This window comes from Hevea brasiliensis, chromosome 4, assembly GCF_030052815.1.
Source record: "Hevea brasiliensis isolate MT/VB/25A 57/8 chromosome 4, ASM3005281v1, whole genome shotgun sequence".
NCBI classification, from domain to species: Eukaryota; Viridiplantae; Streptophyta; class Magnoliopsida; order Malpighiales; family Euphorbiaceae; genus Hevea; species Hevea brasiliensis.
In genome coordinates, this window is record NC_079496.1 from 115,416,264 (window position 1) to 115,434,466 (window position 18,203).

At 34.2% G+C, this 18,203-nt stretch overlaps 4 protein-coding genes across 9 annotated transcripts; 1 reads left to right on the forward strand and 3 right to left on the reverse strand.

Annotated features, from left to right (window-relative positions):
• Positions 1–19: 19 nt before the first annotated feature.
• On the reverse strand, positions 20–2,789 carry LOC110657382 (nucleoid-associated protein At4g30620, chloroplastic). The gene is made up of 7 exons (XM_058146129.1): positions 2,580–2,789; positions 1,266–1,417; positions 785–885; positions 645–684; positions 503–574; positions 349–405; positions 20–226 (listed from the first exon to the last, which is right to left on the reverse strand). The coding sequence occupies exons 1-7, from the start codon at positions 2,674–2,676 to the stop codon at positions 152–154; spliced, it is 594 nt and encodes a 197-aa protein (XP_058002112.1). The 5' UTR covers positions 2,677–2,789; the 3' UTR covers positions 20–151.
• A 1,024-nt stretch (positions 2,790–3,813) lies between these two features.
• On the reverse strand, positions 3,814–7,272 carry LOC110657380 (uncharacterized). 2 transcript variants are annotated; one of them, XM_058146128.1, is made up of 6 exons: positions 6,838–7,272; positions 6,680–6,735; positions 6,344–6,392; positions 6,059–6,139; positions 5,717–5,969; positions 3,814–4,247 (listed from the first exon to the last, which is right to left on the reverse strand). In XM_058146128.1, the coding sequence occupies exons 1-5, from the start codon at positions 7,040–7,042 to the stop codon at positions 5,734–5,736; spliced, it is 627 nt and encodes a 208-aa protein (XP_058002111.1). In that variant the 5' UTR covers positions 7,043–7,272; the 3' UTR covers positions 3,814–4,247; positions 5,717–5,733. The 2 variants fall into 2 exon arrangements, with proteins under 2 accessions (XP_058002111.1, XP_021670247.2); XM_021814555.2 differs by having other exon boundaries at positions 6,338–6,392; positions 6,838–7,271.
• A 298-nt stretch (positions 7,273–7,570) lies between these two features.
• Positions 7,571–9,252, forward strand: LOC110657381 (uncharacterized). 3 transcript variants are annotated; one of them, XM_021814558.2, is made up of 4 exons: positions 7,640–8,107; positions 8,231–8,388; positions 8,715–8,785; positions 8,900–9,252. In XM_021814558.2, the coding sequence occupies exons 2-4, from the start codon at positions 8,305–8,307 to the stop codon at positions 9,114–9,116; spliced, it is 372 nt and encodes a 123-aa protein (XP_021670250.2). In that variant the 5' UTR covers positions 7,640–8,107; positions 8,231–8,304; the 3' UTR covers positions 9,117–9,252. The 3 variants fall into 3 exon arrangements, with proteins under 3 accessions (XP_021670249.2, XP_021670248.2, XP_021670250.2); XM_021814557.2 differs by having other exon boundaries at positions 7,571–8,388; XM_021814556.2 differs by lacking the exon at positions 8,231–8,388 and having other exon boundaries at positions 7,633–8,107.
• A 67-nt stretch (positions 9,253–9,319) lies between these two features.
• Positions 9,320–17,092, reverse strand: LOC110657379 (probable protein phosphatase 2C 60). Of its 3 annotated transcripts, none has more exons than XM_058146123.1 (12): positions 16,933–17,092; positions 16,715–16,812; positions 15,759–15,881; positions 14,863–14,926; positions 14,018–14,126; positions 13,377–13,530; positions 13,102–13,227; positions 12,816–12,939; positions 10,983–11,059; positions 10,701–10,753; positions 9,994–10,048; positions 9,320–9,748 (listed from the first exon to the last, which is right to left on the reverse strand). In XM_058146123.1, exons 3-12 carry the CDS (start codon positions 15,873–15,875, stop codon positions 9,542–9,544), a joined length of 1,086 nt encoding a protein of 361 aa, XP_058002106.1. In that variant the 5' UTR covers positions 15,876–15,881; positions 16,715–16,812; positions 16,933–17,092; the 3' UTR covers positions 9,320–9,541. The 3 variants fall into 3 exon arrangements, with proteins under 3 accessions (XP_058002106.1, XP_058002107.1, XP_058002108.1); XM_058146124.1 differs by having other exon boundaries at positions 15,759–15,899; XM_058146125.1 differs by having other exon boundaries at positions 16,704–16,812.
• Between the last annotated feature and the right edge of the window lie 1,111 nt (positions 17,093–18,203).

Consider the following 18,203-nt stretch of genomic DNA (forward strand, 5'->3'; position numbering starts at 1 on the left):
TATCTTTGCATATGTAGCGTTTGCTATAAAGAAATATCTGTGCTCTTCAACATTTCCAAGAAAAGTTTATAATGTTTACAAAGGCCCAACGTTATAAAATAACCATTTTATGCAAAGCTCGAATACAAAATTGAAGCCATCCAAATGTACATCACTTCAACTCCTCATTGAGGTTTGGTGGCAGCCCTAAACTTTGGGCAAGATTGCTCATTCTTTCCTTCATCGCCTACAAGAGAAGAGAACATGCATAATAATAAGACGGTGCAGTGGGGAAAATATTAATAAGATGGCGGAGTGACTCAACTCAGCTTGACACTCAATATACATAAAAAAAAAAAAAAACCTCACCTTGACACTCTTCAGGTGTGCATCCTTATAGGCTTCAGTGACCAGAAGAGAGAGTTTCTGCATAGAAGCAAAATGGTGGGATCGAACTATCCTGTAAGCATAAATAAAATCACAGAGGATGAATATCTGAAAGTCTGAAGTCAAATACACTTACTTCAGCTCCTAGTTCCATTGCAGCCTCAGTTATCTCAATGCTCACAGGTTGTTGGTTGCCAGAAAGTGTTGCCTAGAAGAAAACACATTGAACAATTTCATAAAAATATTAAAAGTTAACTTCACCAGCACACATACTTCACCTTTATTAGTTCATCTTCACAAAAGCCATCAAACTCAGCTCTGTAAAATAGACCACAATGAAACAGAATATAATTCTTCGAACCATTGGAATGAAAAATAAGTGAAAATATTAGATATAGATGGAAGAGACACTACATACGCTGCTAGTTCTTTCTGCACACGAACAGCCTCAACTTGGACTACCATTTGTGCTTTCTTCACAGTTTCATATAGGTTTTGCATATTTCCCAGTAATCCTGCCTGAATTTAAGTGATGTACGGTTATGGCAGGTAACGATTCAACTTAATTTGAACCTACAATTGACTAAAATTTGCTCCATACAGCCTATTAATGTAGTCTTCTTATGGTTAAGTACTTTCCATTCATTATCTTTTATGCAAATATGTGTCGGTAGAAAAAAATGAATTTGGACAAGAAATGAAAAATAACCAAACTTGGAAGAAAATGGTAAACTATTATGAATATGCTAACATGTCCATTTCTTAGAAAGTAACATTCAATTAGGAAGTAGAGTCATACTCATAAGCATACAAATGTAGATGCTCTGCATACCCAAAAATCAGGTTAAAAAAAAAACAATTCATCTAGTATAAATCAAATTGAAAGAGATTCACCAAACCTTTGATGGTGGTTTCTCATCACCCTTGTCATTATTCTCCTTTTTCCCCCCAAATAAACCATTTAAATTTAGGGAGCATGACTGTTTCCCAATCTCATTTGGCCGTGATGTAAACAAAGGTCTAACATGATTTGCAAATGAGTTTACTTTGCCTGAATCCAGCAGAAAACATAAATCTCATTTGGGATAAAAGAACACAACATAAGCACATAGGAAACAAAGAAGATAGAACACTTAAAATAGGTATACCGATGTGTAACCCAAAAAAAAGGCATGCCAATGAATGATTGTTAACTCAAAACTTTTGTTATTGGTTTTGGATCCTTTCAACCCTTCCAAAAGACAAAAGAGTGACAACTTAGCTGGCATAATTCAGCTCCTTACCATTTATGGTTGGCTCACAATTCTTTCCCCCAAGGGTCAGTCAAACTATACATAACAATAATATCAACCCATGTGAAGTTGAATGCTTAACTACAAAGAGAAAGATAATACCTAAAGGACTGTTAGGACCAAAGTGATGGAAGCCAAAAGAACCCCTTTTTTTTATGAAAAATTGAATATGTGAATCTCTGGCAAGTCATATGCACCTTTACTTGCACATCCATATATGATGACTCCACCCTCCTTCTGTAAGGCAATTTGTTCAATAAATCCTGATCACCACCAAATTTTAGTTGATTATTCTCTTCATCTTCTTTTGCAAAATGGGACTGCCTTAAAATGTAATTAAACTCAGAAAGCTTCCAATTTTGCTTACAATTTAATTCTCTACGAAACGTGTTGCACACTTAGACAGAAGAAGGTTTAAGACCTAGAGTTAAGTTTAGGCAAATTGAAAGTTAATTTGGACAGAATCTCTGACAAGGTATGCACCATTATTTGCACATCCATATATAACTCTGCCCTCCTTCTATGAGGCAATTTGTTCAATAAATCATGATCACTACCTAATTTTAGTTGATGCCTATCACCTAGTTATTCTCTTCATTTGCTTTTGCAAAATGGAGCTGCCTTAAAACGTAATTAAACTCAGAAAGCTTCCAATTTTGTTTACAATTTTATTCTCTGCAAAATGGGCTGCACATTTGGACAGAAGAGGGTTTAAAGACCAAATTGAAAGTTAATTTGGATTTTTTCAATAATAACAGGAAGAAGAAAAAGAAAAGCTGAGAACTTTCAATTGAAGCACATAGCAATATACAAGACCCACCAATGAGCAATGACAAAAAAACACAAACAATCCATACCATAACAAAGTGCATTAAGAATTACTGAAGAAATCCAAACCCCAGAAGGAGAAAGGGAACATACAGAAGGAGAGAGAGGAAAAGGCAAGATTTTTGTAGCGAGTGAGTGAGCGGCAGTTTCCTAGTTGTGGGGTTGAAGCGACGGTGGTTGTAGACGCCATTTGATTTTGATGAAAATAGAGGATAACAGGCTCCTCGCACAGTCGCACTTTACTGGTTTTCACTGAAACAAAAGTATCCCTCTCAACACCTTCAATTCGATTGGTCTATTCGACCCGACCCTAAAATACTTCTTGTTCCGGATCCTTCAATTTTCATTTTTTTTGGGTTTTTTTTTTACAATAATTAAAAAAAATTGCCCTTTAATATTAAAATGATAATAATTTATTTATTTTGTTAGATTGTGAAAATGAAATAAATTTATTAAAATTAAGATTTAGAGAGGAAAATTTTACCGTACAGCCATGCGACCAGCTATGTTATATGGTAGTGAGTGTTGGACATTAAAAGAGTCGTATGCGTCTAAGATAAGAGTTGTAGAGATGAGAATGTTAAGGTGGATGAGTGACTATACTAAACTAGATAAAGTCCGTAATGAGAGTATTAGAGAAAAGGTAGGAGTGACACCAATTGAGGATAAGTTGAGAGAAGTGAGATTGAGGTGATTTGGTCATGTGAAGTGTAGACATACGGAGGTTCCAGTTAGACAAGTAGAGCACGTTAGGATAGAAAGAAAAAAAAGGGTAGACCTAAATTGACTTGGAGGAGAGTAGTACAACATGACCTAGAAGTATTATAAATTTCTGAAAATTTAACCCAAAATCGTTTAGAGTGGAGAAAACGAATCCATATAACCCACCCCAAATTTTTGGGATAAAGACTTAGTTGAGTTGAGTTCAAGATTTAGAGAGTTTTGTATTTCAATAACTTTTTTAAAATTGTTTATATATTTTTTTAGTATATTTATGTGATTATATATGCTTTAAATTTATGTAGAAAAATCACTATATTAAAAATATTCTATTTTTTTTTTTTATTTTGTAAACAATTTTTAGCGTTTGAAGCACCAATTCCACAATTCTATGCCAGACCAATTTTGGAGTGAAGCACCCATCAATTACCTCCACCTTAAAAAGAACAAGGCCCACAGAAAAACCCAAGGCAAAAGCAGCAATTTGGCTGACAGATCCTAATTCCAAAGGCTTTAACCATCCACACATGATGCTCATAGCAGCTGATGAGAGTTATGATTACTGTAGAATTACAAAATGAGTGCAAAATGCAAATAGCATACACAGTTTAGGTGCCAAATAACATTCAAAATTTTCATTCATTTCACACAATCATCAACAGATAATCCCAGTAAATGTTTGATCATTTCCGATGAACTGTATAACAGATTACATAATAATAGACAAAAAAACTAACTTGCTTTTTTGTTTTCCCTGCACAGAGGCAGCTAAAAGATTACTACAATCCAAAACAATTCACAATGATAATGGTGGACGAGAGAACCAAAACAAATTGACTTCAGAGAACCCTCCATTCTCCATCCAAGCTGTGTGCTAGTATACCCATCATCAAACACCAAGAAAAACTGCGGCAGATAATAGAAACTAATAAAGGCTCCGTACCACAGAAACAAGAAAAGCAATCCTCAACAACTAGGCCACAGTCATAATAGTACAACTCAAGCAGATGTTAAACACCAGCAGATCCAGTCTCTGCGGTCCTGAGAGGATAGAAAAGGGAAAAGATGTCAAAAAAGAGAGAGACTTCCATTCAATTTATTTTGTCAAACATAATTTCCATGGCAATGATAATAGCGGACATCTATGTCCAAGTTGACAGGAAAATGTCAATCTAGATACTAATGCAAGCATCCTTACAGGCCTTTCAGGTGTACAATTACTAGAACCTGGTATAACTTCTCAAAGACAGTACAATTGATCAATGTTGCCAGAAAAAAGTTGCACCCCTTAGCGATTTGTGTTCTGGATCGCACTATCCAGATTATGGATTGTTAGTGATTTGGAATGTTAAATTAGCATTCTGAAATTCAAACAACCATGAGTAGAGAATCAAACAATCTCAAGCACACAAATATCAAATAATGTTCTTATTTTTATCATTACTATGCCAAAAATTTTAGGATTTGAATATTTTTAATAGTATTGAAGCAGTTAACATAGTATTATATAATTGAAAATATTTTATTATAATTATATGATAGTAGAAAACTTTGTGGTTATTCTCATTCTAATCCATTATATAATATTTTTCTATATTGCAGCACATATGCAATCCGTATAATCTATTTTATTCTCATTAAGCAATCTAAAAATAAGCAATCTAAAAAAAACCAACCTACACCCACTTGCTATACCACATTTCTAAATAAGGATGTTCACGTTACTATATTCCATGTATAAGAGTGATCCACAATGTAGGTAACCTCTCTCAACTTGAATGAAAAGTTATAACATTCCAACAATAATTAAAAAAGGGGTTCTTCCCATGAGTGCCCTCAGGACACTGGTTATGTAACAGTATTAGAGTTTATCTATGTCCATTACTATAGGGTTTTACTCACCATGATAAGATTTTATCACAAACTATTTACATTTAATTGTAATTCACCTTTAATCATGACAAAATTTTATCATGATAAATAAAATTCAATAACAATGGGAACAGTTAAAACCAGGACACTGCTCTTTAACTAATGCCGTAAGGGCACTTGTTAGAAAAACCCAATAAAAAGTAGCAACATATTCAGAACTAAAACTAGGGATAATATTGGATACAAGACATCCGCATATTTGCTCCATATTCTTATTCACATCAACATGCGTAATTAGCAACCACCTTATTTAGACACACTTACAAAACTAGAAAGCAATCTATTCATGGGCAGCATATATCCAGCAATTGTACAGCCCCATAACCAATTTGATTAAAAAAAAATCGCACAGGGTCATTCACATTCATGAAATTAACAAAGAAAATGAAAAATTCACAGTTAAATCAGGAGGTACACAACCAAGGCACTCTGCTTTCAGCAACCAAAAAAGTAAAAATTTTCCATAAATATTTTGAAAATATTAAGATAAGAAAAATCTGACAAGCATGAAGCAGCCAAAAAAGTTGTGAGAAATGAATCCTTAACTATGGATCAATATGAAGCCAAAATATATATACCAGGACAAATTAGGAAATCAGCCCACATGCAGATCATTGTCATCTAACGCATCAATTTGTATAGGTCCTTTTAAGCCACTTGCGTTATCACCAAGAAGCTCATGCGCTGCTTTTTGAAGAAATTCTGAGGCAGCAGCTTGGACTGAATGTTTTTCAGATGATTGATATTTCCTCTTCTTATGGATCTTCCTCTCCAAATACTTAATCTTGGGTCCTTCTCCTTTACTGATATCTCTCATACTTTTCTTCTGTTCTGCATGGGGCAAACAAGTTTTTAAAATGACATCAGCATTTAAAGAAAGTTGATCCCATAGAAATTAGCAAGGGATTGATTAAATGTACCAGGGGTAAGGTCAGGCAAAGAATGCTCAATGAAGCGGGTAGCAGCCTGGTAATTTAAGGTGGTAGAAGGTCGCAATGGTGCTTCAGGAAACAATTGAAACTCATTTAATCAGTAAGGAAAATAGACTAAAAACCAAAACTCATCATAACGGATCAAGACTTTAAGCACAGGAAATCAGCTCCCAATCCAAATGAAAAGTGTCTTAGCCTAGACATAATAGATAACAATGAAAATTTTGGTTACATAAATAACAGCAAGTTCCAAGGGAAAAGGGGCACCTTTACTCAAATCTTTGGACCGTTCAAGCTTTTCTTGGTACAAGTTCAACCTCTCCTACAGATATAGACCCAAAAGAGCAGATTATAGGTGAGAGATATTAATGGAATCTCTAAATCATAAGCTTTTTCTCCCGCAAATACATAAAGCAACACCTTGAAGGGGAAAAACATACAAAAGCTTGAACAAAAATGCCAAAAGCATATACCTAACCAGTTAGCAACGACAAGAACACCAGGGACATCACAGTTTAAAAACTAAATGAAATGTCCAGCAACAATCTAAACACCAAAACCCAAATTCCCAAATTTAAGATTTAAGTAAAAGGGTATAAGAGGGCATACAAGCTCTGTCTTGACGGGATGCTCATCTGGGTCAATTCCACTGCATCTCAATCTCACTGAAAATCCACAGTATTGAAACGAGTCATAACCACACATGCTAATCATGTTTAAAAATTCCAAATTATATAAGAATCACAGGAAAAAAGAGTAGTATGCACATGAGAAAAGAATAGTAGTGGCCTTGGCCAGCAAAAAGAGAGACTGAGCGCGTTGGAGAGGGGGCATCTCGGCGAGGACTTCAGGGTCAGAAAGAGAGAGGAACTGAAGCAAGTGGGTCTGCAGTTGTTCTAGGTTGGCCAAGGTAGTCTTCGTAGAGTCCATGACTGATTCTGGTACAAATGAACTGCTTTCTCTTTCACCCATTCTGTGTTCTCTTAAGGGTGCAAAGAAAAATTCAATCTTTCTTAGAAAAATGTCAGGTATGCCTCTGTTCTTGTAAGGAAAATCAAAAAAATTTGAGGTTGCTGTGTTGAGTTCTTCTATGTAGGTCGCTAGGGCTTTTGGAGGATGGGGAGAGGTTTTTGGCGACACTTCAGGACACTTGGGATTACGTTTTCGGATCTTCTACCGTTACTTTGTTTCATAGCTAAAATTACGTCGTAAAATTATTTAATATATTGTAAGTGATTGAATCAGACTCAAACCGGTTTCAAATCAATGATTTTGATTCAAGGTTCATAGAAATGCAACCCGAATTGAAGAATCCGGCTATATCTTGTTTGATCGAATTTACCCGTTGATAATTTTTTAAAAAAAGGAAAAATCTGATTTTCATTCAAAATTAAGATAATTGATTTCAATTTGATTCAAAATTAATTTTCATTAGTCCAATTTTGATGGATTTTGATTTCATTTCAAATTTTAATTGAATTGGTCTGATTCTGGGCTTATACTGGTTTTGAACCGTCCCTGGCCGGTCTAGTTGGAACTGGAGCTGTGGGGTGCCAAGCCCATGCGAGATTTCTTTACAGAGAGCTGCAAATCCACCAAGAAATAGTGGCCATTTTATCTTCTACCTTTTCTGCGCAATCTGTGAACCAAAGTTTACACCTTTGCTTACAGATTACTATCCCTCTATTTGTATCTTCAATATATAAAATGGCCCAGCTGCTCCAAATTCTACGTAGAGCAAGAGAAAAACCAAAACCCAAGAGGAACATATCTCTCTCTCTATATATAAGGAAGATAGCATATAGATAGATATATGTCTCCAATTTTCCTCCAACCACAACTCTCTTTCTATCTTCAGAACACATACCCAAAAAAGATTATCTTACCATGAATGCCCTTTTTTCAATCCCATCTTCATCGCTCTTCCCTTTCTCAACGGGGCTGCTTTTGGGTTCCTGTGTCAGCAAGTTTCAGACTAAGACAAGACAAGATACACGGATATCTTCTTTCTATTTACTCCTTTTCAAGTCGAATTGGGTTTGAGTTTTACTATGATTTCTCTATTTAGTTTTCTGATTTTTTGTTTATATCTTTTGCAAATCCATATCAGAATTGGAGTTCTTTTTAGTAAGGTAAATAAAGCTCTTTTTTTTATTTGAGTATTAAGGGGAGGATCAATTTCGACTCATATCCCAAACCCACAAATAATAAATTGGCTAATTTTGAAGCATAACATGAGTCCATCTCAATCCATTGAGGAGGCTAGATTTAAATCGAAACATCAAAGCCTACTTGAGGATTTCTTAGAATTGCAGAAGGTGAGTCTTTTGGTCTGTTATCGATTCATTCATGTGTGTTTTTGATGTTTAAGGGTAGTGGGTTTTGAAATTGCATGTTGTTGTTGACGTGTGCCTGGTTGGTTATCATTGTGTTTGTTGTAATTAAGTAGGTTCGTTGAGCACTCTGTCGATTTTTGTTACTCGGTTTGTTCTAAGGCCCCTTTTGGGTTGTGTTTGAGATGCAAAAATACAATGTTGCTTGATGCAATATTGACAGAAGGTTTTTGATATCTAGGGCCTAGTGGCCGATATTTGTTTGTATTGGCATGCATGCAGATGAGTTTTGATGATTTTTCTTGTTTCAGGAATTTGTTTCAAAGAAGAAAAAATTGCAGATGACAAAGCAGAAGAGAGACATTCTGTCAACTGAAATTCGGTATGAACTCTGCTTCCTCAAATTGCCTGGATTCTTAAAAGTTACAACTTGAAATACTTGGATGCGCAGATCTTAATTCTGGGACTTACCATTCCCTTTTTGTCTGAATTTTAGATTTTTAAGACAGAGGCACAGATATTTAATGGCTATGTGGTCACATAATCATCAGCTACAGCAAGATCAAGCTCCACCACAAAATTCATCCATGCAAAGTGAGGATGTTGGGAAATTGTTGAGAGCTGAGAAGAAGCTCAAGGATGGGATAATCAATGGCAAAAGAGTTCAGAAGAAAATCCCATGGCAAGATCAGTCAACTGTAATGAAGATCTAAATGTTTTATATTTTCTTAGCCGATAATGGAATCATTCATAGATTAGAAATTCTCTTTTGCTTTATTTTCTTTTCATTTTATCACAGTGGAAATTGTAAAGAGAAATTTCAATACTATATTTACCATATTTTTTTTTAACAAATTCTCCAGAAAACCTGGTGTAAGTAATCAGGTGATGCACTCAAGATCGTGGAGATAAATGATGTTCTCAAAGAGCTATACATGTTATTGAATATGATAATGTGGTTCAAACGTAAAGCACACACCAGCACAATGATAATGGAACAAATTTTCACAGTATTTCATCCATTCATGTCTACAAAGATATAAAAGGGCCCAACTTTTCAAGAAAATGGAGGACCCTTGTACATGGTCTAGCCAGGAGGCTGCACAATGGCATCTGATGAGACACCAACAGATAACAGCTACTTCAATTCGTTTTCTTTTTGTTTAGATTCAGTATCAGTAAATTCGGATCCTGAGGACTGTTCATTCGCGGAGGCAGTGCGCTGGATTGGCTTCTTAAATTCCACCAAGATCATAGTCATGTTGTCGCATCCTTCACCGCCTGCTGTTGATGGTGCCAAACACCTATCCAGTAGTCTCTCGCACACTACAGAAAGCTTGCTTTCCTGAATTGTTCAAGTGTAGAAACTACATTAGGCTTTGAAAGGTCTAATATTAGAATACAACCATTGATCAAAGACACCATTGATATCATCAGCCAATACTTGAAAATTAGCTGTGCTTTCTAGTCCAAGCTTTTGTTTATTAAGTTTAAACTTTATGCTGAACAAAATTCAATAGAGAAAAGGACAAAAGCACTGAAAGTAAAAAATTAAACAACCTTGTGTAACAGAGGGCTAAATGCACATACCATACTCAGTTGTTCATGAACAAAATCTACTAGTTGCTGGCTTGACAAGCAGTCCCTGAAATAATCAATAGTGAACAATCATTCACTTGTAATTATTCAAAAAAAAAAATTGTATGAATAGTTCAATAGCATATAAAATGTGATCATCAGCAAAATATACAGAGCCGATCCATATGATCCAGATATTCACTGAAAAGAAAGAAAAGCAGGCCACCAGCGGGGCTGAACCAAGTGATTTCTGAAACTTCATGGGGTAAACAAAAGCATTCATCATCTTGTCCTAGACATAAAGGGCAATTAACCATACTAAAAATGACCAATATGCAATAGTCACTAAATTAAGTTGAAACTAGAAAGCACAACGCAGCTGGAGAGGTGAATAAATGAGAACTGCACCAAAAGAACTCGATAAAAAAAAAATAACTACGGACCAAGATATAGCATGTAGAAAATTTAATGATGCGCATGGGTAAACCTTATTTGGTGGAACTGGAACCATCTCTGACTTTGTTTCAATTAAAACCAACAAAGCCAGACCCATTTTCTAGGTATTGCAATTTTTGTTGCAATAATCCAGGTATTTTTTCCTTTGTAAAAGCCAATCCCAAGGAATTGCATGATGCACCTAGCCAAATCAAGTGATTAACATCGCCATATCATGAACAATTATGTTAGGCAACTAAGAAATTAAATTGTTAGAAGAATACCATATTCCATCACATGCTAGCACAATAAATTCGTCATCCTCACAAAGCTCAACCTAGTTGTAATAAGAAACGAAAAAGAGAAGTAATCAATGATTATTAAACAAGAAGTTGCAGGCACGAAATATAAGCAATTGTTAAAGCAATACTAGAAAATTTTGAGGTGGAATAAAAAAAAATACACATCCCTAAATCAACTGAATGCACAGAGAATAATGTACATGACCTATATGTAAAATGGGGTTTTATTAATTGTACATGTTGCAGAAAGGAAAATAAACATACAGTGTTTATATCTGGATTGGCTGTTACAATTTGCTTTTCAGCAGGTAAAAATTTATTCTGCTTGAATTCCATGTCACCTGTATTACACAGAAAAATATGAAGAATAGAAGAGAGTACCAAATGCATAACAACGCACGTAAATCTGGACACCTACTAATTGACATGCAAACATCTTCACGTGCTTTGCAAACAAATTGCTTTTTGTGAATCTAGTGTACTAACTTCATGTCGAGATGAAGGCAAACATTGACACAACTAGTTAATTTGGAAGTAAGCCTCTCTTAAGCCTTAAAAGCCATTTTCAAAAAATACGCCTCTCTCATGAAGTAGTTTGAAATGTTTTTTGAGATTCATAAATTACTAATACCCTCTTTAGTGGCACTTAAGGTTTAGGAGGAATAGCCAAGCTATCATTTTCTTCCATGTCAAAAATCCACCCATAGTTGTCAAAGGTGTGCTTGTGGCTCAAAGCCTAGTGCCTCTGGCAACTTTGAATGTCACTAAGGAGCGCGCCTGTCATTCATTTATGCTTGATGCATGCGTGTGTGTGTGTGTTTTAAATATTATTAAGATCAAACATCCATCATTTGACCTACTTTATAGGTCGGCTGACCATAGACTCATCCACATCAAATCACAGAAACAGTTATGAAGAAAAAAAAGGAAACAGCAGACTTGCAGATCAAATTGAACGTTGAAAGCTTAGGGATTTTATTTTCTTCTCTGAACAGAATAAGCAAGATTGAGCTTACCAAATCAATTTCCTCTTGGATGATAAGGATGAAGTTGTGCTTGAAGATTATAATTTAACCTGGGGTGTGGTTGCAAAAGCTACTGGAGTTGAGAAGAATGTCTAAAATACTAAAGCAACAAAAGACAAAAATGTTCTGCCTACATCCACTCCAAGTGTTAGGCCTCAGGAAATGGCAAAAGCACCATCTTCTAATTTGAGAGCCAATACTCTTCTAGTACTTAGAGATGAGGATGAAGAAGAGATTGAGGAGTGGTTTTGATGAGAAAGAGGAGATCACTATAATGAGGATGGAGAAGAAGAGAACATTGGAAGTCTTGAAGAAGATGATGATGATGATGGAGATGGACATGACGACCATGTTACTCTTGATGGAGATTGAGGAATAGTCTTTTAGTTGTTTTAGGTTGTACAGCAATTCAGTAATAAGCAATTTAGTAGAATATAGGATTTAGGTTATCACTTAAAAACATCTCTATTTTTGTGTTTGTTTAATATTAACACCTTAGTGCTAGAACTTTAAATGGTTTATGCTATTATTATGATAGTTATTAATGGAGCTTGCATTTTAGTCTTATTTAGGATTATATGTCTTATTTTATTTTAATTTTGATGTGCCACATGTCACTTAGAAGCACACCTGCACCTTGCAACTTCAATAACTATTGGGTCCACCCTAATGTCATGCCAATGTAAACACACATTCCAAACCCATTGGGATATAACTAGAACAAAATCAGTAACTTATGAACCGATTTAATAAAAATAAAAGCATAAAATAAAATTAAAAAAAGACAGAGTTCAAGATATTTCATATCATTAAACCTTGCTTTTCAATATGTGGAATGATTGAGCTCAGTGGAATGAACCACCTATCTTTTACAGATATCCTAGGGACCAAGTCCAAAGCCCTACGTACATAAACAAGGGATGGACATGGGTCCAGTTTATGGACTACTTACATAAACAAGGGATGGACATGGGTCCAGTCTATGGGCAAAGAAACCATAATTCAATCACATAAAATCTAATTAAGCGATTAATTTGTGTAAAAGAAGTTCATGATAAATCAGCTTGAGTACCGATAGCTCTTGCAAGATTCAAACTGCCATTGACCCGTCCTGCATGTATGAAACCACCGGCTTTTAAAATCCTGTCTTTCTCAGCCTCAAGGTCAGGTTTGTGATCTCTAGACAGATTATAAGCCTGCAACAAAGAAACCACATCAAAAACAGGAGAACAATATTCATTGAAAAATGGACACTACACTAGTTATTGGCCAACATATATAATTGGAAGAACAACCTTCTCTTCCAATCTTTCTTCAGAACAAAAACCCAATTATGATTCCAGTTAATTGAAAAATACCTGGCCCTTTCTTGATATCACACATCGAGAATCACCAGCATTTGCAACAACAAGTTGGTTGTTTCTAATAATTGCAACACATGCTGTGCTCCCAGAAGTTGGTCCAGAAAAATCAGAGTGCGGGCCCTGATCACGTGTTCAGAATAAATGACTTATAAGTTATAACCATTAGATGCTACAAAGAATTGCAAAAGTATCCATGAATTACACCTTATGTAGTTGCATTATATTAGAAGATACCAATATGAGTGTAGTTCCTTTATTTTATTAAATACCTCTTCAAAAGCCCAATCATCGGGTTGGTCATTACTATCATTACCCCTTGGAGACCATATCAACCCTTCTATCATGCCTGTGAACTTGTTTATTTTATCACCCAAAACAGCTAATTCCCGCCATCCTCTTTGTCCACGCATCATCTCATCCATTCTGGAAGAACCACAAACAATGAGAACAAGAGCATGTATTATTGTTAACGGTTCACAGCATCTTATCTACTAAGGAGAGCTTAGTTGCGGAGATATAAGCTCCTAAAGGACACAATATTGACGGAAAAGGGCCAAATTTTGCAAGATACAAAATAAGATAAAATAAAAAGAAGAAAATAAAATAACACTATTGAGATTTTATATCAAAATGTTAAGAAAGTTTATGTTTGATATCAACAAAGAAAATTTGTGATATAATGAAATGAAATTGTTAATGTTATCTGAGACAATGCAAGACAAATGCAAGTTAAAATATGGCTTGACATTACAACAAAGGATTAAAATGAAAAATGCCAGCATCATCGATGGGAATAAACACATGAATGATGGTCACTTAGAAACACCTGGTCATCCAGGAACATACTTAAAATACACTGCCAAGGGGGAAAAACATGAAGAAGGACCCTCCAGTAATTAAATGAAGCAACCTGAAAAATGCTCTCTGAACAGAAGTTCCCATATCTCCAGCCAAATATGCTTCACTTCTTAGGACCTGCTGATGAAGAAACTTTGCACAAAACTTCGCAACTACTTTACCTGCAAGTTCACAGAACAAGGTGAGTAGCAATAAAAGCCAGTCATTACCAACACACTGCATGAATATGATTAATTTATAGCCTTGATAACTAATAACAAGCAGATGGGAGTCAAAGCTGTGCAAACAAGTCCAGTCATATAAGGTATGCGCTTAGATTAGGCTATCCTTGCAACATCAAGGAGAAAAAATGAAAGCAGAAATACTTGGGACAAAAATAATTCATTATCTAAGCCTCATGATACCATTTCATCTGTACAGTATAGGAATAGAATTTTATATTGCTGGAAAAGAAAATGATGAATATCTAAGTTTATTAGAAGCACAACAATTTGGAGAAATATGAAAAATTGACCATGAAACGTAAATTTAAAAAAATAAATAAAATGTCAGACCTAAAAGATTCTAAGTCGTTTTACCAAACATCTATACTTCCATTAAACAGATTCATTCACTTCACAATTACTATATCACATACTTAAATGAGTGTCACAGAAATTTGAGTACAATTTGAGTCATTTGACACATAAGTAAGTCAAAATGACAATAAATATTCATCAGAAGTCCACAATATAACACCCAAGAGATCACTTTGATTGTTCATTTTAAAAACATTTACTCAAGATTAACTAAAAAAATAAAACTAGAGATGGTGCACAATCAAGAGAAAACCAAAATTAAGGAAGTAAAAATGGTTACATAGCACATACAAAAATACCTGAACCTCCCTATTCTTACCTCCGTGGCCATCATAAACACCGAAGAAAGAAGTGGAAGCATCCAAATCAGGTAATGCAGCATGCTAACAAAAATAAACAATAGTAATAAGTAACAGCATAATTGTAATGCAATTTGAAAAAGCAAATAAAGTGGTGAACACAAAGTAATCATGCATGTTCCAGAATTGTTAATATCAGAATGACGACCATAAAACAAACATTCAAAAAATAAACATGCAAGAAAAACAGAAATTATAAATGAAGTGATATGACATACTAGCTCAATTTCTAAAAAATGATTAACTATATATACAACACAATTTTAAGAAAAAAAGAGTATATAAAGGTAATAAAAGATATAACTGGTGACTATGAGGGAGACTTTGTCTTGCAGAAGGTGCCTTTGGCATTGTGAATCAAATATATGTATATTCGTAAGCAAACATTTCCAAATTCCAAAAGCTTCAAATGTCTATTCAGGTAATATATAAGGAGACCACCTCCCCCACCCCACAAATGATGGAAAATAAAAATTCAATGAGAAATAAGTCAATTAGATACCTAACAGAGTGATTCAGAACAACTTAATTATCTGCTAAACTAATTCTCAAAATCCTAATTTGTTTTGAGGAGTAATTCTATTATTTTTATTGAAAACCCAAAGTCACAACTCTTAATAACCTGTGAATGTACAAAAAAAGGAGTAGATCCCAAAATGATATTTACAATGCATTAAGTACATACAAGGTCATGCCTAACGGAGTTTATAATTGGCAGTAATCAAAAACATAATAACTTCATAGATTCCCACTTAACACCATCAGGATCCAATATATTATTAAATTACCAAACAGAGAATTATAGGATCAAAGTTGCCACTGATAGAACTTAAATGCATATGAATTAGTTACTCACAGCATCTTCCATGGTTGCACGCCAACCTTGCATGGATGACAAGCCATATCTGAGGCTATAATTCTCACCGTCCTCTGAGAACTTATCTGTTTTAGGAGAGCTGAGGTATATACCCATCTCTACCTGAAATAAAAATAGAAGCTTGCAGTGACAAAGGAAGAGTACTTCAGCCAGCAGAAACACAAACATAAAACGCTATTAATTGCTGCAACAAATAATAGCTCCTATGCCATTCCAGACTCAGCCCAGATGTTTTCTTTGGTTAGCAAGAACCTGAAGCCTGGTTTGTTTAACTCGAATATTTAATGTTTGTTGTAATAAACTATGCAAAAGCTTCCAATAAACTTAATTACAACCCAGATTTTTTTTTTTTTTTTTTTTTTGTGCATGTTCTTTAAAATCAAGACTATAGCTTCAAAACTCAAAGACGTTTCTATTCCAAAGGTTTCTCAACCAACCAAACTGAGGGTCAAATCATTTGCTGATCAAATCATAAATACACAGGCATCATAAAAAAAAAATTTAAGAAAAAAAATTTAAGATCAATCTGGATGACCGGATGGTTACAGGAAAAGTCAACCAAGCCTCAAACAGCCAAACCGACATCCAAATACAATAACAACCAATCAAGATCTAAGATCAACACTGAATCAGGTAATTACAATAAACACACGCATAGGAACCAATTTGAAATGCAGTCATTTAACAATACAATATTCACAACAGAGAATATGCATGAACAAAATAAGATATATATATATCCAAAAGAGCCGAACAAAGAAAAATACAAGATACCCACACCACATGCTAATTTGACCACAGTTAAAAAAAAAAAAGCACAAACGTTCCATGAAAAGAAGGCTTTTAAAACAGCAAAAATAAAGAAAATTTTGAAACGTAATAATCGAATAAGACAATATATGCAAATAGATTCACAAAACTCACTGCTTATTTACCTGCCCAACTGGGCTGCGTACGGAGCTAATGATCAGAAGCAAATAGTAGAAAAAGGAGCAGGGTCCGATCCGTGTATGGAATTGAATTGTTCCCAAAACTAAGGAAGACCCATCAGAGCCACCAAAGAGTCAGAGAAAGAGAAAAAAAAAGGGAAAAAAAATCTAATAATTTCTGACAAAAGAAAGAATTCAACAGAGAAAATGATAAAGATACATACTTTGATAGGAGGAGGATATGAAACTAAAAAAAAAAATAGAAACTTTAATCTAGAAATGGTGATATTTTTGAGCTACGATGACTTGGTGGACTGATGTGAATGTGGGTTTTGAAGCTGTTCACTTTCTATCTCTAGAATTTGTTCATCTCTCTTATGGTGTGATAATTGTAAAATCGACAGCTTTGGTTAATTAGTTTTTTGATTTTCCGTTTTTTTTTTTGAAGGATTTTAGTCTAATACACCAATATCTTTAATAATTCTGATTTATCTTAGGTAGAATTTAGTATTTATTATGTTAATTATTTTTATTTATTTTTTAAAATACAAAAGTAATTAATTTTTATATGATGTAAATCAATTCTAGAGAAAAGGCAAAATTTTATTTTTTTTAATAAAAAACCTTAAATTTCTTATAGGAAAATTTGAAGGAATGAAAAGGACAATTCATGAATCTGTCCCCTATCCACCCCCTTTATTTATTTATTTATTTTTTTAATCCCTTTTGAGTATTTTACAAGTCAGTTTTGTCAAAAAGCCAAGCTTTTTGATTTCTATCTTTGTAAATAATAATAATAATTATTATTATTATTATAGGAAAATTTGAAGGAATGAAAAGGACAATTCATGAATCTGTCCCCTATCCACCCCCTTTATTTATTTATTTATTTTTTAAATCCCTTTTGAGTATTTTACAAGTCAGTTTTGTCAAAAAGCCAAGCTTTTTGATTTCTATCTTTGTAAATAATAATAATAATAATAATAATAATAATAATAATATATTAATTATAATTATATGAGCTTCATAATTTAAAAAAATTAAGAAAATTTTTAATTTTGATAATTTTATATTTGGATTTAAAAAAAAAAAGTCTAAGATAACATAGAATGTGAGTGAGAATTATTCAGTCAATCATTCTTGTAACACCCCTGATTTTTATATATTATTATTGGGCTTCGTGTAGGTATCCTCAATTCGCGGAAATTCGACAGTTGTCCGGATCTGTGAATTTCCCATGCACTGAAAAGTCTCCGAATTGGATCGAGAATTTTGGCTACCCCACCATTGTTAGGCATCCCAGCACGTTCAAGTCGGAATCGGCAAAGGTAAACCCAACCTTGCTTTTTCGTAATTTTCTAGTGCTTAAATAGGATTAAAAATCCATAAAATATTCGTGGTAGCTTAGAAAATTACGATTCTTTTGCAATAGCTTAGTAATATTTCTAAGGACCGAGTTTTATAATTTTTAGAGCTTATTTGAGCGCTTTTGCAA